Here is a 21,903-nt window from a genome sequence, read left to right as displayed (position 1 = left end):
GAGCAACGAGATTTCAATTTGAAAGCAAAAAGTGGTTTCATTCTAAAGGAAAGCTACGGAATGTGCTCTTACCCCCTTTCCCTTTTCCCCTTGTATTGCATAAAACAACACCAATACACCAAAAAATTAAAGGAGAAGATTAATTGAATTAAGACAATGAGAGAACAAGAAATTAAAATAAAAAGCTAATACTAATCACAAAATATTGAGCATAACCTTATACATTGAGGGATTTAAAACTAGTTATTTCAAAACAATTTTACAATTTTGTGACACTCTAGGAAACTCAATCAATTGTTTACGAGCCTTAGCCTTCAGTTGCTTATCTGAGTTCCATCCACGATGCTTTAAACAAAATATAATTATTTCTTCCAAGACAAATGCCTTCTTGAGCAAAATTTTTATGGCAGAAAGCATCTTCTCTACTTCATCATTACAATTGACTTTACTCAACTTGAGAGGAAACGAAAAACAATTGACTTTAATCCACTTGAGTTGAGACGAAAAACATGAAGGCACGGGATACAATATCCCATTAGCTTCTTCAGAATCTGACGACAGACTGATCCCCTAAATGACCATTTCAAAATAAATGTTTTATTCATCATTGTAAATGTAAATCAACACTTCTTTAAGATAGTAGACATTGTGCATCAAGATCAAGAGAGGTTACCGACAAAAATTCCAAATTCTCAAGACAAGGAGTTCTTTGTAATATCTTCAGCAGTGCTTCATTGTCAAGATCTACTGACAATCCATCGAACGACAAATTCTTCAAGTTATTGTACATTGGCAAATGAGGTAGTAGTTCTGCTCCACGTATCAAAACCTAAGCAAAAGATAAAAGCAATGCATACATGATCTAAAATCATGGTGGAGAATGATTAATAATTATGAGATTAGCAAACAAGAAACATAAATTAGAATTAAGATTTTTTTTTTTTTCATTTTTCTTGGGCAGAAGAATTTTTTACCCTCAGCACAGCAGAGGAAAGTCTTAGGAATTCAACATTGGAGAGCCCTGTAAGAAGGTTATACATGCGATGGACTTCTTGTTCTGATGCGTTATAACGAGTAGTAGAAATCTCTGCCTTTTCCAGTTTGATTGACTCATATAAGCAATATTCGTTGAACAGAAGACCACTGTAATGAAATTCTTTGAGACAAACTCCAAAAATCATAACCTGACAACCTTCCTCCTTAAATTCCTGAATGCTCAGAAAATTAAGGTTGGGAGCAGAAATACGCACAACCTTGAGACTCCCCCACCTGCAATATTGTAACTGCAACTTCTCAAGTACCGGCAGACCAGAGAAAAACTGCTGTGTCAAGCACTCATCCGAAAATGTAACATTTTGGATAGTCAAGATCTTGAGATTTGAGAACCAAATTGTAGTGGGAAGAGTGAGAATACAGCGCATACGAAGGTGCAAGCTTGTGAGTGTCCTACTAGTAAACAAGCAATAAGGCAATGAAAATTCTCCTTTGAAGTTCTCCAGATCAATATGCAACTCTTGAACATTATGCTTTATTGCAGCAGATATCCACGTATGAACACGAGATGCATCATGTAGCACATCACAACAGAGAGTGAATCGTTTTATATCAGAGGAATCACGAAGACATAGCACCCTGTCCACAAAATTCATAAAAAGCGTTCTCTCAAAAAGCGGAGTTCTCTTACGCGTCTTATTACGCGAGATTCGATACACGTTAAAATCTAGATTGGGAATTGAAGCCCATAGGTATTCCCACCTTTTAGAAACTAGGCTTATCCTAACAGCATCTTTTGTTGGAAGAAAGGAAAGGATGTGACGAAGAATCTCCTGAGGTAAGTTTCCTAAGCTTTTACTGTTCTCATCAATGTCCTCTTCTTCATTCAGTTTCTGCTTTTTCTGTTGGGGTTTTTGAATAACAGAAGTAGTCTCCATAACTCAGATGGTGTTACCCTGATATATCCAATACTTTGTCAAAAACAGCAACATGTATAAAAGGCAATATTCCGGTAATGGAAACTTCATAGAAAAGCATTAACATCTGAGATACAAAGTTACAAGCATGCAGCTAAACAAAATGAGCATTACAAAGGGTTTTATTTTCATCTACAAACATTGAGCAAATGCAAAATTTTCGCTTTTACTTGAGCATGATAAAGACAAAGGTTGGAGGGTTACCTCTCATGCCACTGGCGGGAACAATACGACGGCGTTTATCATAGATGGATTGGTGTTTGAGTTGTAGGGCAGCGAAAAAGAACCACAAAGTAGAAAGATTTGGTGGAGGTAAAGTGTTTTATATGTCTGTTTTTGAGTAATGAAAAGGGAAAAGGATGTCTGTTTTTGAGTAATGGTGGAGGTAACGTGTTTTACAAGACTTGGTTCTTGGCCAGAGGAAGCGGAGCAGACGCGGAAGTAAAAATTCATGATGGTATGAGCTTTGGTGCGGTTTTCAAAGCTCAAGAAAGTAGAAAATTCATGGGTGACGCGTGGAACAGACCCAGCAAACCGATGTAAAAAAAAAAAAAAAGGGACGGCTGAGATTGAGGGTGGAGCAATCGAACGCATAAGGAAGTGTAAGGGGAGCTGCTTTGGGGTTCGTGTGGCCGCACGAGTCTCTTCGAATTGAATAGGCCTTTCATTGCGCATGTTATGCTTTAAATGAATTTTGTTAAAAAAAAAAATTGAATTTAAAAAAATTAATAGCATAATTAAAGACTGCAGTCAATTTTCCAAAGACAGCATTACAAATAACACTGAACTGTGCATTTTGATTCTGGAGTCTAGAAATAAGAGTTATCTATGCATTAGTTTGTGTTTGTTTAGCATAGATTTGTTATTTTAACTAAAGATTAGTTATTGATTAGTGAATGTTTGGCGTCTTTGATGTGTAATCTTTTAGTTTCAGCTATGATCTTTCAGAACGTTATGTTATGTGATTATAAGAGTTTTAATGCTCTTAATTTCTCTATTAATGAGATAAGAATGATTTTCCTTAAAAAAATAAAATAAAATAACACTGAATTAATTACAAAAACCAAACACTGAGCACATAAAATTGAGATTTAGCTTACAGATTAAGGAATTTAAAACTAATTAGAAAAAAATTAGCACAAACCAAAATCACACACAAACATCTCATAACAAGAAGTTACCCAGCTAAGATTGACGGCGAACAAATCTTACTTTTACATCTTTAAAAAAAAAAACATGAAATTTAATGGCTTTTTTCTAGAGAGAGTGCTCAAGAAAAGCTCATTACAAAATGATTTTACATTTTTTGACCATTCGTACCATTCCAAAACAATGATACAATTTTGTGACCCTCTAGGCAACTCCATCAACTTGGTTCTTGTATTTTTTTTTCTTAATAATTTTGTTTAGCAAAACCGAAAACAAAATCAGTTTTAGATGATTAATGTCCTTTGAAAACATAAAAAACGTAATGTTTTTGAGAGAAATAAATGTTAAGAGTTAGGATCTAGAGCTATCTGGCGGACTTAGAAGGCTTTAACGGTAACCCCTGCAGAAGAAGAAGAAGAAGAAGTGGAGATGCAGAAGGTGTAGGGACCCAACTTTGGTTGCAGAAGGTGTAAAATAAAATGGGAGGGGGCTGGATCAAAGGTGGTATTTAGTAAATGGGTTGGCCTAGACATTCTAATTAATGTAGATTAATGTAAAAAAAAAAAAAAAATGTTTAGTATAAAAAAAAAATAAAAAAGTGATGCAAAAAGTAAAAAAAAATTTATTTTCTAATAATTTTTTTATTTAAATAATAAAAATAAATAAATAATTTAATATACAAAATTAAAATATTTTAATATTAATTTTTTTAAATAATAGTAATAAATAGAATCTTGGCTTTCAACCCTTTTACCAAAGAAAGGTAAAGAAGAAAGAAGCAACAGCATTCCCAAAACCTGAGTATTTGCTGTTGTTGATCTGACAACACGTTGGATGCAGTAATACGTCAGGATTTGAAAAAAGAAAAAAGATCAATCGATATCACACGTCCTATAATTTTTTTAAGGTATTTTAATTGTATAGCTTTTTCAAATCTTAATATGATTTTGAAATTAAATAGTCTGGAAGTGAAGACGGTGGGGGAGGTGAATGAAGTGAAGCATTCCTCTTCTTATTTACTATTTTTATCTACTCAGTTTTCCCTTCTCTTATTTTATTAAAAAATAATAATAATAATAATGTTAATTTTCACATCTTGTCTAATTTCCCGAGCACTTTTTTTTTTTTACTTTTCTTTTTTTGGTTCAAAGCGTTAAGAATCGAGTGAACAATCCATTTGAGCCCAGGAGTGAAGCCTGAAACTCACTCTAGCTGGGGGAGCTAGAGGCCACTGAGGTACTAGAAGTCTAGAAGTCTGCAAAAGACTCAAGCTCGGACTTCTACAAGAAAGGAAAGCTCAAGGTTCAACAATAGCCAAACGGCAAGCTATACTCCCTATCCATTACACTGCTAAATTTAATTATCAATAAATGTGGTAACAACTATGCATTAATTATTAACATCACAAAGGAAAGCTACTGTGTGAGAGAGAGAGAGAGAGAGAGAGAGCTCTAACCCTCTTTCGCTTGTATTGCATAAAACAACACTACCAATATACCAAAACTTAAAAAGAGTAGCATAATTGAATTAAGACAATGAGAGAACAAGAAATCAAAAGCAAATACTGATCACAAAATATTGAGAATAACCTTATAACTAGTTATTACAAAATTTGCACAAACAATATTTCCAAAAAAAACAGGAATTTCATAGCTTCTCTCTAGAGAGAGAGCTCAAGAGAAGTTCATTACAAAACGAATTCACATTCTTTACCGGCAGGATAGTAAGACCATTTCAAAACAATTTTACAGTTTTGTGACACTCTAGGAAGCTCCTTTAATTGTTTACAAGCCTTCATTCGCTTATCTATGTTCCCTCCACGATGCTTTAAAGAAGATATAATTATTTCTTCCAAGACAACTGCCTTGTTGAGCAAAATTTTTATGGCAGAAAGCATATTCTCTACTCCATAACAATTGACTTTAATCCACTTGAGATGAGACGAAAAACATGAAGGCACTGGATACAATATCCTATCAGCTTCTTCAGAATCCGACGACAGACTGATCCCCTAAATGACCATTTCAAAATAAATGTTTTATTCATCATTGTAAATCAACACTCATAAGAAAGAACAGATACAAGATAATAGACACTGTGCATCAAGATCAAGAGAGGTTACCATAAAAAATTCCAAATTCTCAAGACAAGGAGTTCTTTGTAATATATTCAGCAGTGCTTCACCGTCAAGATCTACGGACGATCCATTGAACGACAAATTCTTCAAGTTATTGAACATTGGCAAATGAGGTAGGAGTTCTGCTCCATGTATCAAAACCTAAGCAAAAGATAAAAGCAATGCATACATGATCTAAAATCATGGTGGAGAATGATTAATAATTATGAGATTAGCAAACAAGAAACATAAGTAAGATTACTTTTTTTCATTTTTCTTGGGCAGAAGAATTTTTTACCTTCACCTCATCATAGGAAAGTCTTAGGAGTTCAACGTTGGAGAGCCCTTTAAGAAGGTTATACATGCAATAGGTTATTTGCTGTGATGGATTATAAGCTCGAGTAGAAATCACTGCCTTTTCCAGTTTGATCGACTCATATAAGCAATATTCGTTGAACAGAAGACCACTGTAATGAAATTTTTTGAGACAAACTCCAAAAATCATAACCTGACAACCTTCCCTATATCTCGAATTTCGATTCACAAATTCATGAATGCGCAGAAAATGAAGGTTGGGAGCAGAAATACGCACAACCTTGAGACTCTCCCAGCAGCAATCGTTTAATTCCAACTTCTCAAGGACTGGTAGACCAGAGAAAAACTGCTGGGTCAAGTACTCATCCGAAAATGTAACCTTATTGATAGTCAAGATCTGGAGTTTGGAGAAACAAACTGCAGAGGGAAGCTTGAGGATGCAGGGAATACAAAGGTGCAAGCTTGTGAGTGCCTTACAGGTAAACAAGCAACAAGGCAGTGAAAATTCTCCTTTGAAGTTATGAAGACCAATATACAACTCTTTAACATTATGCTTTATTGCAGCAGATATCCACGTATGAACACGAGATGCATCATGTAGCTCATCACACCGGAGAGTGAATCGTTTTATATCAGAGGAATCACGAAGACATAGCACCCTGTCCACAAAATTCATAAAAAGCGTGCTCCTCTTGCCCTTTCTCTTACGACGCGAGATTGGACGGTCACTAAAATGTAGATTGGGAATTGAATCCCATAGGTACTCCCACCTTTTAGAAAGTAGGCTTGTCCTAACAGCATCAGTTGTTGGAAGAAAAGAAAGGATGTGTCGAAGAATCTCCTCAGGTAAGTTTCCTAAGCTTTTGCGGTTCTCATCAATGTCTTCTTCATTCAGTTTCTGCTTTTTCTTTTGGGGTTTTTGAATAACACAAGTAGTCTCCATAACTCAGATGGTTACCCTGTTGCATCCAATACTATGTCAGAAACAGCAACATCTATAGAAGGCAATATTCCGGTAATGGAAACTTCATAAAAAAGCATTAACATCTGAGATACAAAGTTACAAGCATTCAGCTAAACAAAATGAGCATTACAAAGGGATTTATTTTCATCTACAAACAATGAGCAAATGCAAAATTTTCGCTTTTACTTTTAAGCATCATAAAGACAAAGGTTGGAGGGTTACGCTCGTGCCACTGGCGGGAACTAAACGACGGCGTTTCTCATAGATGGATTGGTGTTTGTGTTGGTGGGAAGCGATTAAGAGAAGCACAAAGTGGAAAGATATGGTGGAGTTAACGTGTTTTATACGTCTCTTTTTGAGTAAATGGAAGGGGGCCTCTCTGTTCTTGGGCAGAGGAAGCGGAAAAATGGAAAATGCATGGGTGACGCGTGGAACTCATCCAGCAAATCGATGTAAGAAAAAATAAAAAAAGGACGTGTAAGGGGAGCTGCTGCCTTGGGTTCGTGTGGCCGCACGAGTCTATCATAATTGAGTAGGCCTTTCATAGCGCATGTTATATATGGTTTGAAAGGCTTTTTATTTATTTATTTATTTTTTAATTTAAAAAATTAAAAGCAGAAACCAAAATAACACTGAATTAAGACAAAAACTAAACACTGATCACATAAAATTCAGATTTAGCTTATAGATTAAGGAATTTAAAACTAATTAGAAACAAAATTAGCACAAACCAAAATCACACACAAACATCTCATAACAAGAAGTTACCTAGCTACGATTGAAGGTGACCAAGTCTTACTTTTACATCTTTAAAAAAAAAAAAAAATGAAATTTAATAAAGGGTGTTTGGCAAATAACAACAACTCTCACAACACTGCTCATAGTTTAAAAAAATTAAATAATAATTAGTATAGAAAAATGGAAAAATAACAAGTTACCTGGTTAAGATTGAAGGTGAACAAGTCTTACTTTTACATCTTTAAAAAATAATAAAAAAAAAAAACACATGGAATTTAATAGAGGGTGTTTGGCAAACAACAACTCTTATGACACTGCTTATAGTTTCAAAAAATTAAAAAATAAAATAAAATAATGATTAGTATAAGAAAATAAAAAAGTGAAAAAATTTTGTACGACTGTGATGTTAAAAGAGTGTAGAGCGATGGCTTAAGGATGATAAAAACAACGCGGGATACTTACCGCTAATGCCACCGGCAGGAACTAAACGACGGCACTTCTCGTGGATGGAATGGCGTTTCGGTTTGAGGGAAAAAGGGAGGGCATTTAATGGAGGCAATATTTTTTATAGGTGTATTTTTTTTAGGCGGGGAACAAGGAACAGCATTCCCTCCAAAACCTGAGTATTTGCTGCTTCTATGGGACAACACGATGGATGCATTAAAAGTTTAAAACGTCAGGGTTTGGAGGAATTTTTTTTTTTTTAAAAAAAAAAAAGGATTAAGATGCCGTTTGATGGACAGAAATAGATCAGAAATGGAGTACTATTTCATAGTTTGGTTTGTTTATTATTTTTACAAATATCCATTTCATATGAATAAATTTTTTTCTAAAAACAAAACCTTTTTTTTAAAAAAAAAGAAAATGTAATATTAATCAATTATCTACCGTAGATTCGTCAAACTCAAAACCAACTTGAATTTTAGATATGTCCAAAAAAAAAAAAAAAAAAAAAAACTTGAATTTTAGATATGAGTTTTTTTTTTTTTTTTCAAGTCTAATCTGTTATTCTCCGTCAATCTTACCCACCAATGCCCCTCATTAGTCACTACTATCTTTTTCAGCCTCTCCACATTCAATTGTTGAAGATGCTCATATTTGTTATTCAAATTACTCACAATTTAAACAAAAAATTGCCGAGATCTAGGGGTGCAAAGGCGGTTACGGTTAGCGGTTAGTGGCAATAACCGCTAACCGTAACCGCCTTAGTGATTAGTATATTTCACTAACCGCCGGTTAGCAGTTAGCGAAATAAATAATTGCCCGCTAACCGCTTTTTTAAAATTGAGCTTTTTTGGGGCTTTTTCTTTTACCCTCATTTTTTTTTTTTTGTATTTTTAATATCTTCTTGTGCCCAATTGCTATAAAAAGTGCCCATATTAAAAAATCAAAAATATTTGACCAAAAATTTAGGATCACCAATCCTAAATTTGTACATTTGTTCTTGTTTTTGTTTTGACTACAAATTCATATGCAAATGTTTGACCCAAATACAGAAAAATAAAAAATATTTGACCCAAATATTTGGGCTTATTATATAATCATATGATTTAATGATCAAGTCATCATTTGATATAATCATATCAATTATAGTGATAATATATAAATTACTAAAATTATAACGATAATACATTAATACTTAAATTGTGTTTATAAGTAACACATTGGTCATTGTTTAATCCAATGTCAATTACTTAATTTGATATTATATGAATCATATCATCATTGTATATTAATAATATGAAACTTGAAATCTTGAATAAAGTATTTGAATTGTCATTTAATCATATGATTAAGTATTAATATTATACATTTATATTATTCATATGCATATGTAGACTTATATAGACTTATAACATATATAGACTTATAAGTTTATAACATACATTGGAAATAAGTCTCTAGATATTTAATTGTTGTATTAGTATGAATTGGTATACTTATGAGTTATGTCATATTATATATGTATAATTTATTATTATATAATCAAATGATTTAATGATCAATCTCATGGGATATAATCATATAAATCATAGTGATAATATATTAATACTCAAATTGTGATTTAATTATTTCAAAAAAAAAATTGTGATTTAATGATCAAGTGATTATGTTATATGTATAAATATTTTTATAATTATAATTATAAAAATATATTATATAAAAAGGCGGTTAGCGGTTAGCGGTTACGGTTAGTAAACCCAATAACCGCTAACGGCTAGGCGGTTATAACGGTTAGGCAGTTAGCGGTTGATACGGTTAAGCGGTTAGAGCGGTTAATGGTTAGCAGGCGGTTAAAAACCGCCAACCTTTGCACCCCTACCGAGATCCTTTCTTATAAACAAACAGTGAAGTGAGCATCACATATAACATCAAATGGCCTAAAAAAAGCATGCAGTTAGTTAACCTGAGAAACTTTTTCAAACAATAAAATAGTGAGGCTTGCAAGTTTAAGACAAAGATGCAACTCCTTGGACGCCACGGAGTTCCTAAATGTTTTAGGATTGGTACTCCCTGTTAGTCGGTAAAACGACAAAATTACTTCTTAAAAAAAACTAAATAGATCACTTTCATTTTATTTAAAATAGAGAGGATCTAGGTCCAAGATTGAAGGCGAATAAGCCTTACATTTACATTATTTCTTTTGAAAAATAAAAAACAGAATTTAATGTCTTTTTTTTTTCCTACCCACTATAATAAATATCTAGGGTCCTATATAACGTGAAATTCACATATTTCTTTAACATTCTTTAACAGTAATGTATTACTCTTGTACTAACTTGAAAACTCATACAAACATTAATTTTTGAGAACCCAACCATTTATTAAAGTGGATTGAAGGAAACTTCATCTGAAATGATTTGGAGAAAATTTGTATCCAAAAATTAAAAGAGTAGCCTAATTGAACTAAGACAATGAGAGAACAAGAAATAAAAATAAAAAGCAAATACTAAAATATTGAGCAAAACCTTAATCATTGAGGGATTTAAAGGCCAAAAAGACAGGAATTTCATAGCTTCTCTCTAGAGCAAGAGCTCAAGAAAAGTCCATTACAAAACGATCCTACATTGTTTTTTAGCAGAATAATCATAACATTCCAAAACAATTTTACAATTTTGTGACCCTCTAGAAAGCTCCATCAGTTGTGTACAAGCCTTCAGTTGCCTCTCTAAGTTCCCTCCAACATTCACTGAAGATATAACTACTTCTTCCAAGACAATTGCCTTCTTAAGCAAAAATTTTATGGCAGAAAGCTTCTTCTCATCTACATCGTAACGATTGACTTTAATCCACTTGAGATGCGAAAAGAAACATGGAGGCACTGGACACAATATCCTATCATCTTCTTCACAACTTGACAACAGATTGATGTCCTAAATGACCATTTCAAAATAAATGTTTTATCCATCATTGTAAATCAACACTCATAAGAAAGAATAGATACAAGATAAAAGACATTGTAGATCATGTGAGCTTACACGCAAAATTTTCAAATTCTCAAGACAAGGAAAACTTTGCAATATCTTCAGCAGTGCTTCACAGTCAAGATCAAGTGACGTTCCATTCAACTCCAAATCCTTCAGGTTATTGAACGTAGGCATATTAGTTAGGAGTTCTTCTGCATGTATCAAAACCTAAGTGCAGGATAAAGAATGCATCAAAATTAAAATACTCACAAGAACAAAGCAAATTAAAATGACAAACACGTTATAAAACTAATGTAGGACTCAATAGTAAGAGATTGGATGGGATGGGGGTAAATCATAGAAGCAGGCATATATACCATAACCACTTCAGAGGAAAGTTTTAGGAATTGCACGTTGGAGAGCCCTGTAAGAAGCTTATGCATGCGATCATGGGCATCAGCTTGAGACTCATGTAAGTCAATCTCTGCCTTTTCCAGTTTGAATGACTCATATAAGCAATATTCGCCAAACAAAAGACCCCTGTAATGAAATTCTTTGAGCCGAACTCCAGAAATCATAACCTGACAACCTTCCCAATTACTCCAATCTGGCCTCTCAAAGTCCACTACGCTCAGAAATTGAAGCTTGGGAGAGGATATACGCACAACCTTGAGATTCCTCCAGCCGCAAATGTATAATTTCAACTTCTCAAGGACTGGCAGACCAGAGAAAAACTGCTGGGTCAAGTACTCATCCGAAAATGTAACATTTTCCATAGTCAAGACCTTGAGATTGGAGAAACAAATCGTAGTGGGAAGCTTGAGTATACCCGACATATCAAGGTGTAAGCTTATGAGTGTCTCACAAGTAAACAAGCAATAAGGCAGTGAAAATTCTCCGTTGAAGATTTCAAGATTAATATTCAAATCTTGAACATTATGCTTTATTGCAACAGAGATCCACATATGAACACGAGATGCATCATGTAACTCATCAGTGACATCACAACAGAGAGCGAATCGTTTTATATCATAGGAGTCACGAAGACAGAGAACCCTGTCCACAAAATTCATAAAAGGCGTTCTCTTACTCTTTCTCTTACCACGCAAGATTCCATAGAGGTTAAAATCTAGATTGGGAATAGAATCCCATAGGTAGTCCCACCTTTTAGAAAGTAGGCTTGTCCCAACAGCATCTTTTGTTGGAAGAAAGGAAAGGATGTGTCGAAGAATCTCCTCAGGTAAGTTTCCTAAGTTTTTGCTGGTCTCATCAATGTCCTCTTCTTCATTCAGTTTCTGCTTTTTCTTTTGGGATTTTTGGATAACAGAAGTAGTCTCCATAACTCAGATGGTTACCCCGGTTCCTGATACATCCAATACTTTGTCAGAAACAGCAACATCTATAAAAGGCAATATTCCGGCAATGAAAACTTCATAGAAAATCATTAACATCTGAGATACAAAGTTACAAGCATTCAGCTAAACAAAAGAAGCATTACAAAGGGTCTATTTTCATCTACAAACATTGAGCAAATGCAAAACTTTCGCTTTTACTTAAGCATGATACAGACAAAGGTTGGAGGGTTACCGCTCATGCCACTGGCGGGAACTAAACGACGTCGTTTCTCATAGATGGATTGGTGTTTGTATTGGAGTTTAGCGAAAGAGAACCACAACGTGTTTTATAGGTCTGTTTTGAGTAATGGAAGGGGGTCTCTCTGTTCTTGGTTCTTGGGCAGAGGAAGCGGAGCAGACGCGGAAGTTTGGGGGTTTTCGCTATTCGGCGCAAAGACGGCTGAGATTTAGTGAGGTTTTCAAAGCTCAAGAAGGTAGAAAATGCATGGGTGACGCGTGCAACAAATCCAGCAAACCGATGTAAAACAAAAAAAAAGGACGGCTGAGATTGAGCGTGGAGCAATCCAACGGATAGGGAAGTGTAAGGGAAGCTGCTTTGGGATTGATGTGGCCGCGCGAGTCTTCGAATTGAGTAGGCCTTTCATAGCCCATTTAATGCTTTAAATTAATTAATTATTATTATTATTATTTTTTGAATTTAAAAGTTTTTTTTTTTTTTTTTTTTATGCAATACCCCCCCCCCCCAAACATTTAGAGTGTATGCCAAAAGACTTCAAATCAACCTCAACATTCGTACTTTTTACATAACATAAATTACTTTTTATTATTATATAAATAAAAAATCACTACAAAATATATATATATATATATATATATATATATTTTACTTTTTTATATAAAACTTTTTTTTTTTTTTTTTTTTTTTTCACATCAATCAGATCTATTTTCAAGTCTTTTGGCAAACACAACCTTAAAGACCGCAGTCACATTACAAATATCACTGAATTAAGACAACAGCAAAAAAAGAGAATAAAAACCAAACATTTATCACATAAATTTGAGATTTAGCTTATAGGTTTAGGAATTTAAAACTAATTTGCACAAACCAAAATCACACACAAACATCTCATAACAAGAAGTTACCTTGATAAGATTGAAGGCGAACAATAATTTAAAAAATAATTACCTAGATAATTTTTTAATGGCTTTTTTCTAGAGAGAGTGCTCAAGAAAAGCTCATTACAAAATGATTTTACATTTTTTTTACCATTCGTACCATTCCTATATTGTCCATTGCATTATGAGTTCCTTCAAAATTTTATAAATTGTGAAAAAAAAAAAAATTTACTATTGCACTCACAAAAACAATTTGTGGGGTCAATTATGAGAATCGAGATTTCAATTTGAAAATAAAAATTGGTTTCGTTCTCTAAATTTAGAAAGAAAGAAAAAATTAAAGGAAAACCGCTGAGAGAACTCTAATCCTTTTTTCCTTGTATTGCATTAAACAACACTACCTACCAAATACACCAAAAATTAAAAGAGTAGCTTAATTGAATTAAGACAATGAGAGAACCAGAAATAAAAAGCAAATACTGATCACAAAATATTGAGAATAACCTTATAACTAGTTATTACAAAATTTGCACAAACAAATATTTCCAATAAAACAGGAATTTCATAGCTTCTCAATTTCATAGCTTCTCTCTAGAGCAAGAGCTCAAGAGAAGTTCATTACAAAACGGATGTACATTCTTTACCGGCAGGATAATAACACCATTTCAAAACAATTTTACAATTTTGTGACACTATAGGAAGCTCCTTTAATTGTTTACAAGTCTTTACTTGGCTGAGACCACGCTTAATGAAGTGGAGGTTGCCGATTCGAATCTTCATCTCCTATTGTGCAGACATATAAAAAAAAAAAAATAAATAAATAGAGCTTTCATTCGTTTATCTAAGTTCCCTCCACGGTGCTTTAAAGAAGATATAATTATTTCTTCCAAGACAATGGAATATGATCATCTCCAGTCCATAAATATCCAGTTTATGGTTAGAATTTCTTCTTATAAATCTTACAGCCACAAATAGGACACATGTCCTACTACACAAAAAAATAAAAGAAAAAAGAAGCAACTAGCCACTCTCATCTTGGCTATAGGGGGTAGATAGACCACTCCATTTTAGCTGGGATGGCTCTGAAGCCACCCAAACTAATATATATATATATATATCATTTGGCGGACCAACCCCGAGGGCCGAAAGAGTTTTTTTTTTTAAAAAAAAAAAAAAAATCTGACACTTTGGGGTGGTCTACAAGGCCCTTGAGAGTAGCTTGGCCGGCCGGTTTGAGGTGACTTCTTCGGAATAGACTTTAATCCACTTGAGATGAGACGAAAAACATGGAGGCACTCGATACGATAACAATAGACTTTTATGGCAGAAAGCATATTCTCTACTCCATCATAACAATAGACTTTAATCCACTTGAGATGATGAGACGAAAAACATGATGGCACTGGATGCAATTTCTTATCAGCTTCAGAATCTGACGACAGACTAATCCCCTAAATGACGATTTCAAAATAAATGTTTTATTCATCATTGTAAATCAACACTTCTTTCTTTAAGATAGTAGACATTGTGCATCAAGATCAAGAGAGGTTACCAGACATTCAGACAAGGAGATATTTGTAATATCCTTTGCAGTGCTTCACCGTCAAGATCTACTGACGATCCATTGAACGACAAATTATTGGCAAATGAGGGAGGAGTGAAATGATACTTTTTATTGGTTAATCATATTTGTTAAAAACTTTCCATAGGATTAGCCAAAAAAATACAAAATGAATATTTGATTAAATTCGTCAAAAAAAAATCTACATATAGCAACACTTTTCAAGAAAATTATTTTATTTTTTTATTATTTATTTCATCTATTCTTTTTTTTTTTCCAAAACTTTTTCCACTTTTTTAAGAGATCATTATGAGAATATTATTTCACAATTTTTAATAAAAAAATATTTCATAAATATGATTGACATTACTATGAGAATATGGTTTTCATAGTTAACGTTGGCAAATATGATATTCGAAAAATATAACCGTTGAAAAATATAATTATTATAAAATACAACCGTTTCAAAAATATTAGAGTTACAAAAATGATTATTTGAAAATAATTATTATCTATCATGTGAAATGCACATATTTCTTTAACATTCTTAACAGTAATTTATTACTATTTTACTAACTTAGAAACTCAAACAAACATTAATTTTTAAGGACCCAAACATATTAGAAAATACTTTGTCAGGAGTGGATTGAAGGAAACTTTCTTCGAATATGAAGGAAATTTGTGTCAAAAAATTAAAGAAGTAGCTTAATTGGATTAAGACAATGAGAGAACAATAAATAAACATAAAAAGCAATTACTTATCTCAAAATAACAATATTCATTGAGCGATTAAAAACTAGCTATTACAGGATTAGCACAAACCAAAATTTGTACAAACGAACATTGCATAACAAGCTACCACGATAAGGTAGATGGCCCAAAAACCAGGAATTTCATAGCTTCTCTCTAGACCAAGAGCTCAAGAAAAACCCATTACAAAACAATCCTACATTCTTTTTCAGTGGAATAATCATGCCATTCCAAAACAATTTTACAATTTTGTGACGCTCTAGAAAGCTCCATAAGTTGTTTACAAGCCTTCAATTGCTTCTCTAAGTTCCATCCAAGATTCTCTAAAGATATAACTACTTCTTCCAAGGCAATTGCCTTCTTGAGAAAAATTTTTATGACAGAAAGCTTCTTCTCATCTCCATTATAACAATTGACTTTAATCCACTTGAGATGCGACAAAAAACATGGAGGCATTGGACACAACATCCTATCATCTTCTTCAGAACTTGACGACAGATTGATCCCCTAAATGACCATTTCAAAATAAATGTTTTATCTATCATTGCAAATCAACACTCATAACAAAGAATAGATACAAGATAAAAGACATTGTAGATCATGCGAGCTTACCCGCAAAATTTTCAAATTTTCAAGACGAGGAAAACATTGCAATATCTCCAGCAGTGCTTCACAGTCAAGATCTAGTGGCGTTCCATAATAACTTCTATTCAACTCCAAATCCTTCACGTTATTGAACGTAGGCATATTAGTTAGGAGTTTTTCTGCATCTATCAATACCTAAGCAAAGGATAAAGAATGCATCAAAATTAAAATACTTCCAAGAACAAAGCAAATAAAAATGATAAACACGTTATAAAACTAAGGTAGGACTCAATAATTGGGGTAAAAGTTAGAAGCAGGCATATATATTATATACCTTAACCACATCAGAGGAAAGTATTAGGAATTGTACGGGGGAGAGCCGTAAAAGAAGCTTATGCATGCGATGCGCACTTGGTTCTGAAGTGTTTTTAGCTCGAGTACCAATCTTTGCCTTTTTCAGTTTGTATGACGCAAATAAGCGATATTCGTTAAACAGAAGACCACTATAATGAAATTCTTTGAGTCGAGTTCCAAAAATCCTAACCTGACAACCTTCCCCATTTCTCGAATCTGGTCTCTCAAAGTCTTCTACGCTCAGAAAATGAAGTTTGGGAGCAGAAATACGCACAACCTTGAGACCCCCCCAGCTACAACCGTGTAATTGCAACTCCTCAAGGACTGGCAAATCAGAGAAAAGCTTCTCGGTCAAGCACTCATCCGAAAATGTAACATTTTTGATAGTCAAGATCTTTAGATTGGAGAAACAAATTGCAGTGGGAAGCTTGAGGATACAGGGCATACAAAGGTGCAAGCTTTTTAGTGTCTTACAAGTAAACAAAACATAAGGCAGTGAAAATTCTCCTTTGAACTTGTCAAGCTTAATATCCAACATTTGAACATTATGCCTTACTGCGGCAGAGATCCACGTATTAACACGAGATGCATCATGTAGCACATCACAACAGAGAGTGAATCGATTTATAACAGAGGAGTCACGAACACAGAGCACCCTGTCCACAAAATTCATAAAAAGTGTTCGCTTACGCTTTTTCTTAGCAGGCGAGTACATGTCAAAATCTAGATTGGGAATAGAAGCCCATAGGTATTCCCACCTTTTAGAAAGTAGGCTTGTCCCAACAGCATCTTTTGTTGGAAGAAAGGAAAGGATGTGTCGAAGAATCTGCTCAGGTAAGTTTCCTAAGCTTTTGCTGTTCTCATCAATGTCCTCTTCTTCTTTCAGTTTCTGCTTTTTCGTTTGGGGTTTTCGAATTACACAAGTAGTCTCCATAACTCAGATGGTTACCCTGTTACATCCAATACTATGTCAGAAACAGCAACATCCATAGAAGGCAATATTCCGGTGATGGAAACTTCATGAAAAAGCATTAACATCTGAGATACAAAGTTACAAGCATTCAGCAAAACAAAATGAGCATTACGAAGGGATTTATTTTCATCTACAAACAATGAGCAAATGCAAAATTTTCGCTTTCACTTTTAAGCATCATAAAGACAAAGGTTGGAGGGTTACCGCTCATGCCACTGGCGGGAACTAAACGGCGTTTCTCATAGATGGATTGGTGTTTGTGTTGGTGGGCAGCGAAAGAGAAGCACAAAGTGGAAAGATATGGTGGAGGTAACGTGTTTTATAGGTCTCTTTTTGAGTAATGGAAGGGGGTCTCTCTGTTCCTGGGCAGATGAAGCGGAACAGACGCGGAAAATGCATGGGTGACGCGTGGAACTCATCCAGCAAACTGATGTAAGAAAAAAACAAAGGGACGTGTAAGGGGAGCTGCTGCTTTGGGGTTCGTGTGGCCGCACGAGTCTATCCTAATTGAGTAAGCCTTTTATAGCGCATGTTATATATGGTTTGAAAGTCTTTTTATTTATTTATTTTAATTTAAAAAATTAAAAGCAGAAACATGGAATTTAATGGCTTTTTTCTAGAGAGAGTGCTCAAGAAAAAGCCCATTATAAAATGATTTTACATTTTTTTTTTTACCATTCGTACCATTCCAAAACAATTTTACAATTTTGTGACCCACGTAACTCATCAACTGTTTAAAAACATTCATTTGCTTCTCTAAACTCGTTTTATAGAGGGTGTTTGGCAAATAACATCAACTCTTACACGCCGCTCATAATTTAAAAAATAAAGAAAAAAAATAATGATTAGTATAAAAAAAATAATATTAAAAAGTGAAAACTTTTTTGTTATAACACTCTTTTTAGATTGAGATCTCTTAAAGAGTGTATAGCGATGGCTTAAGGATGATAAAAACAAAGGCGAGATACTTACTGCTAATGCCATCCACGGGACCTAAACGACGGCGCTTCTCTTGGATGGAATGGCGTTTCGGTTTGAGGAAAAAAGGGAGGGCATTTTATGGAGGGAATATTTTTAATAGGTGTATTTTTTTTGGCGGGGAACAAGGAACATCATTCCCTCCAAAACCTGAGTATTTGCTGCTTCTATGGGACAACACGATGGATGCATTAAAAGTTTAAAACGTCAGGGTTTGGAGAAAATTAAATTAAAAAAAAAAAAAAAAAAAAAAAAAAAAAAAAAAAAAGATTAAGGGGCCGTTTGGTGGACAGAAATAGATCAAAAATGGAATACTATTTCATAGTTTGGTTTGTCTATTATTTTTACAAATATCCATTTCCTATGAATAAATTTTTTTCTAAAAGAAAAACTTTTTTTTTTCTTAAAAGAAAACACAATATTAACCTATTATCTACAGTAGATTCGTCACACTCAAAACTAACTTGAATTTTAGATATGAGTTTTTTTTAAAAAAATCTAATCTATCATTTTCCGTCAGTCTTACCCACCAATGCCCCTCACTAGTCACTGCTATCTTTTTCGGCCTCTCCACATTTAATTGTTAAAGATGCTCATATTTGTTATTCAAATTACTCGCAATCTAAACAAAAAATTGCCAAGATCATTTCTTATAAACAAACAGTGAAGTTAGCATCACATATAACATCAAATGGCCTAAAAAAAGCATGCAGTTAGTTAACCTAAGAAACTTTTTCAAACAATAAAATAGTGAGGCAAAGTGAATATTTAAGCCATTTTAATTAAATTACCTTATCAAAATAACTAAAATATAATTTTGATAAGGCCGCAAAGGAGCCCCTAGTTTGCAAGTTTAAGACAAATATACAACTCCTTGGACACCACGGAAAGCCTTGTTTGGATAGGCTAAATTTCATTTTTGTTTTGGATTTTTTAAGAAACCGATGCAGATGTGTTGTTTGGATGGGTCAAATTTCATTCTTGTTTTGGATTTTTTTAAAAACCGATACATATGTGTTGTGTGATTTTTAGAATATTGGACAAAATTTTGAGTTTGTGAATTTGTGCCAAATCTGTTTACAAAATCAAAAAATATGAATTTGAAAACAAAAACAAAAACATGCCTAGCCAAACAATGAAATGTTTTAGGATTGGTATTCCCCGTTTGAGTCGGCAAAACCACGTGTCAGAAGTAGATCCGGAGTCAGCTGATCCGTTGATAAAGACCGCTGATTGGTCAACTTTTTAAATCCCACCCCATAGAAGAGGTTTTCCTTCCGCGTGATCGAGAACATTATGGGCCAAACCCTGGACCTATAAGGATAGTACGATTGGTCTACTTTTGATCTCTTTTCCCCATGGGAGATTCCGTGGACCCAGGTGCAGCCCTGGCTTCTAATCTTGACCGTTGATTGCGTCATGATCGTGAACAGATAAAAAAGATAATGGTCGTTTTGAGTCATGATTGGGAGCACGCCTGGCGTGCTTCAACAGTGAAGCACGCCAGGCTAAATTTTTTTTTTTTTTTTTTTTTTTTTCAAAAAAATTAAAATAAAAAAATAATAATAATAAAAAAAAATCACGGCCGGCGTGCTTCACTGTTGAAGCACGCCGGGCGTGCTCAATATCTTTACCCGGTCGTTTTTGTTGTATAAAATCCTAAAGAGGAAAGAACCAATCACAAGCCACACCCTAACCCTCTCCCCCTCTCCCCACTCTCCCTACTCTCCCCCTCTCTCTCTCTCTCTCTAATTTTCTGTTCAAGTTCGTCTATGGTGGGAACTAACCCTAATTCAATTATCACCCGTGCTTGGTGGGATAAAACCCTAACCCTAATTCACTGTCCCTGCATTCTCTGATGGGTTCTATGGTCTCGGAAAAGCTCTTAGTTAACCAGTGGCGGAGCCAGACAATTCATATTAAGAGTGCCGCTAAAATTTTTTTCCACCCTAAAAAATTGGTAATTCACACAATATATGCATCATAAAAAAAATATCTATAAAAGTTCATAAATATGTGCTCAAATTGATATATTAGAAATATAGTATGTCGGCACTACATAAAAAAGACATAAATACAAAAAAAAAAATAAAAAAATGTCTAGAACTGTATTTTAAGGTCTCTTAGAGATTTAAGATTTAAGATGACATTCATTAGGATTTGAAGTTTTGGCAGTAAAATCTAACGGTGTATTACTTTTCGAAATGTTGGCTTCTTTCCTTTTTGAATAATGAATTAATAGTTTTAAACTTTGACGATTCATGAACTTAAAATTTTCAAGTTAAATCACAACGTTGTAAGAAACAATCAAAGTTTATAAACATTAAACAACAAAATAAATAATCGTACGGATATTAAAGTTTATTCAATCATTCAAATTAATAGTGAAATTAAATTAATGTTTATCTTACAGCTGTATTGACATATTCAGTAAGGGCTGCAAAATGTCTATTTTCAACCTCCAACAAAGAATAGACACATCAGCTATTTCACCAAATAATAGTATACACGAAAACACATGATCAAAGGCACTTTCTCCATTTCAACCGGCAACAACCCCTTTAGCATTCAATGGGTAGAACAAACCGAGCCAACCTGAGAAGCACCCAAAAGCAATACATATCCAGGAACCCAATTCGATCTCCACCAAAGAAAACCCTTCCCTTGCTACACTTCACAAAGGCTTTTTCCAACAGCGCAAGACTTCAGCCAATTGCTCCAGCAATGCCTTCTTGTCTTCATCTCCTTGTGCAGCCACAAGGACTCTCATAGTCAGAAAGAACTACATCCATTTTGATTTCTTGCTCTAAAGTTTTCTCTTGAAATTTCACACTCTCACTAGTCCCAGAAGCTAATTTTTCTAATTTGGCTAGGAAAACAACAATTTTCTTTTTTTGAAAAAGCTCATGGCACACCCAAATCCTAATGTGGCTCCGCCACTACAGTTAACAGAGAAAACCCAAGAAACCTGACCACCGCCACGACGAGGGCCATGCCCGCCGAGCTCACATCCCAGAATCAAATAATTTTCAGAATCACAAGTAGGCCTTGCCATTTTTAAAGGAACTAGAACATGCATCAACAACAAATATGTAGAATTAGCCAAACAATCCAAATGCACCCAACAATTGAAGATTGTTAGTTGATTTTCCAAAGACAGCATGACAAATGACACTGAATTAAGGCCAAATCGAAGAGAAAAACAAAAGAAATATAAAAAGGCAAACAATGTAAACAAAATTTATCATAAGCTTATAAGCTTGGAGGATTCAAAACTAATTATAATCCAAAAAAAAACAGGAACTAGTGGCTTTTTTTCTAGAGTTAGAACTCAAGAGCTCAAGAATAGCTTGTTCCAAAATGATATTACAATTTTGTGACCCTCTAGAGCATCTCCAGCAGTATTTTTAAACTAGTTTTTTAATTAAATTTAGCTATTTTGTTAACGCTTTTTGTTCCAACAGATACTGTAAAATAGAAGGTTTTCCTACTACAGTGAACTTTCATATTTACAAGTTACTGTAACAACTTATAAGTAATATTTTATTATATTTTCTCTTTTTTTTTTTTTT

At 34.0% G+C, this 21,903-nt stretch overlaps 4 protein-coding genes across 8 annotated transcripts; all 4 read right to left on the bottom strand.

The window, feature by feature from the left end:
* Positions 1-243: 243 nt before the first annotated feature.
* LOC132170089 (F-box/LRR-repeat protein At4g14103-like) lies at positions 244-2,243 on the bottom strand. Its single transcript, XM_059580997.2, has 4 exons — positions 2,175-2,243; positions 975-1,949; positions 674-829; positions 244-570 (listed from the first exon to the last, which is right to left on the bottom strand). Exons 2-4 carry the CDS (start codon positions 1,929-1,931, stop codon positions 244-246), a joined length of 1,440 nt encoding a protein of 479 aa, XP_059436980.2. The 5' UTR covers positions 1,932-1,949; positions 2,175-2,243.
* A 2,441-nt stretch (positions 2,244-4,684) lies between these two features.
* Positions 4,685-6,816, bottom strand: LOC132170088 (F-box/LRR-repeat protein At4g14103). Its single transcript, XM_059580995.2, has 4 exons — positions 6,737-6,816; positions 5,534-6,509; positions 5,242-5,397; positions 4,685-5,130 (listed from the first exon to the last, which is right to left on the bottom strand). Exons 2-4 carry the CDS (start codon positions 6,491-6,493, stop codon positions 4,807-4,809), a joined length of 1,440 nt encoding a protein of 479 aa, XP_059436978.2. The 5' UTR covers positions 6,494-6,509; positions 6,737-6,816; the 3' UTR covers positions 4,685-4,806.
* Positions 6,817-10,302: 3,486 nt separating this feature from the next.
* LOC132170086 (F-box/FBD/LRR-repeat protein At5g56420-like) lies at positions 10,303-11,999 on the bottom strand. Its single transcript, XM_088511987.1, has 3 exons — positions 11,037-11,999; positions 10,732-10,887; positions 10,303-10,626 (listed from the first exon to the last, which is right to left on the bottom strand). The coding sequence occupies exons 1-3, from the start codon at positions 11,997-11,999 to the stop codon at positions 10,303-10,305; spliced, it is 1,443 nt and encodes a 480-aa protein (XP_088368113.1).
* A 3,487-nt stretch (positions 12,000-15,486) lies between these two features.
* On the bottom strand, positions 15,487-17,670 carry LOC132172441 (putative F-box/FBD/LRR-repeat protein At1g78760). Of its 5 annotated transcripts, none has more exons than XM_088510311.1 (5): positions 17,558-17,670; positions 16,571-17,330; positions 16,361-16,477; positions 16,054-16,221; positions 15,487-15,948 (listed from the first exon to the last, which is right to left on the bottom strand). In XM_088510311.1, exons 2-5 carry the CDS (start codon positions 17,312-17,314, stop codon positions 15,625-15,627), a joined length of 1,353 nt encoding a protein of 450 aa, XP_088366437.1. In that variant the 5' UTR covers positions 17,315-17,330; positions 17,558-17,670; the 3' UTR covers positions 15,487-15,624. The 5 variants fall into 5 exon arrangements, with proteins under 5 accessions (XP_088366437.1, XP_088368445.1, XP_059439932.2 ...); XM_088512319.1 differs by having other exon boundaries at positions 16,361-16,704; positions 16,855-17,330; XM_059583949.2 differs by having other exon boundaries at positions 16,361-17,036; positions 17,139-17,330.
* Positions 17,671-21,903: the final 4,233 nt, after the last annotated feature.

The sequence above is a fragment of the Corylus avellana genome, chromosome 1, assembly GCF_965113065.1.
Source record: "Corylus avellana chromosome 1, dhCorAvel1.hap1.2, whole genome shotgun sequence".
Classification (NCBI taxonomy): Eukaryota; Viridiplantae; Streptophyta; class Magnoliopsida; order Fagales; family Betulaceae; genus Corylus; species Corylus avellana.
The sequence above is the reverse complement of the archived record's forward strand: the minus strand, read 5'-3'. Positions and strand labels throughout refer to the sequence as shown.

Excerpts from the sequence above, each read along its gene's own strand:
- LOC132170089 (XM_059580997.2), bottom strand. The coding sequence starts at position 1,931 with ATGGAGACTACTTCTGTTATTCAAAAACCCCAACAGAAAAAGCAGAAA. Across the intron at positions 830-974 it reads TTTCCTCTGCTGTGCTGAGG|GTTTTGATACGTGGAGCAGA; the intron begins GTAAAAAATTCT and ends TCTTTTGCTTAG. Across the intron at positions 571-673 it reads AGAATTTGGAATTTTTGTCG|GGGATCAGTCTGTCGTCAGA; the intron begins GTAACCTCTCTT and ends ATGGTCATTTAG.
- LOC132170088 (XM_059580995.2), bottom strand. The coding sequence starts at position 6,493 with ATGGAGACTACTTGTGTTATTCAAAAACCCCAAAAGAAAAAGCAGAAA. Across the intron at positions 5,398-5,533 it reads TTTCCTATGATGAGGTGAAG|GTTTTGATACATGGAGCAGA; the intron begins GTAAAAAATTCT and ends TCTTTTGCTTAG. Across the intron at positions 5,131-5,241 it reads AGAATTTGGAATTTTTTATG|GGGATCAGTCTGTCGTCGGA; the intron begins GTAACCTCTCTT and ends ATGGTCATTTAG.
- LOC132170086 (XM_088511987.1), bottom strand. The coding sequence starts at position 11,999 with ATGGAGACTACTTCTGTTATCCAAAAATCCCAAAAGAAAAAGCAGAAA. Across the intron at positions 10,888-11,036 it reads TTTCCTCTGAAGTGGTTATG|GTTTTGATACATGCAGAAGA; the intron begins GTATATATGCCT and ends TCCTGCACTTAG. Across the intron at positions 10,627-10,731 it reads AGAATTTGAAAATTTTGCGT|GACATCAATCTGTTGTCAAG; the intron begins GTAAGCTCACAT and ends ATGGTCATTTAG.
- LOC132172441 (XM_059583948.2), bottom strand. The coding sequence starts at position 17,314 with ATGGAGACTACTTGTGTAATTCGAAAACCCCAAACGAAAAAGCAGAAA. Across the intron at positions 16,222-16,360 it reads TTTCCTCTGATGTGGTTAAG|GTATTGATAGATGCAGAAAA; the intron begins GTATATAATATA and ends TCCTTTGCTTAG. Across the intron at positions 15,949-16,053 it reads AAAATTTGAAAATTTTGCGG|GGGATCAATCTGTCGTCAAG; the intron begins GTAAGCTCGCAT and ends ATGGTCATTTAG.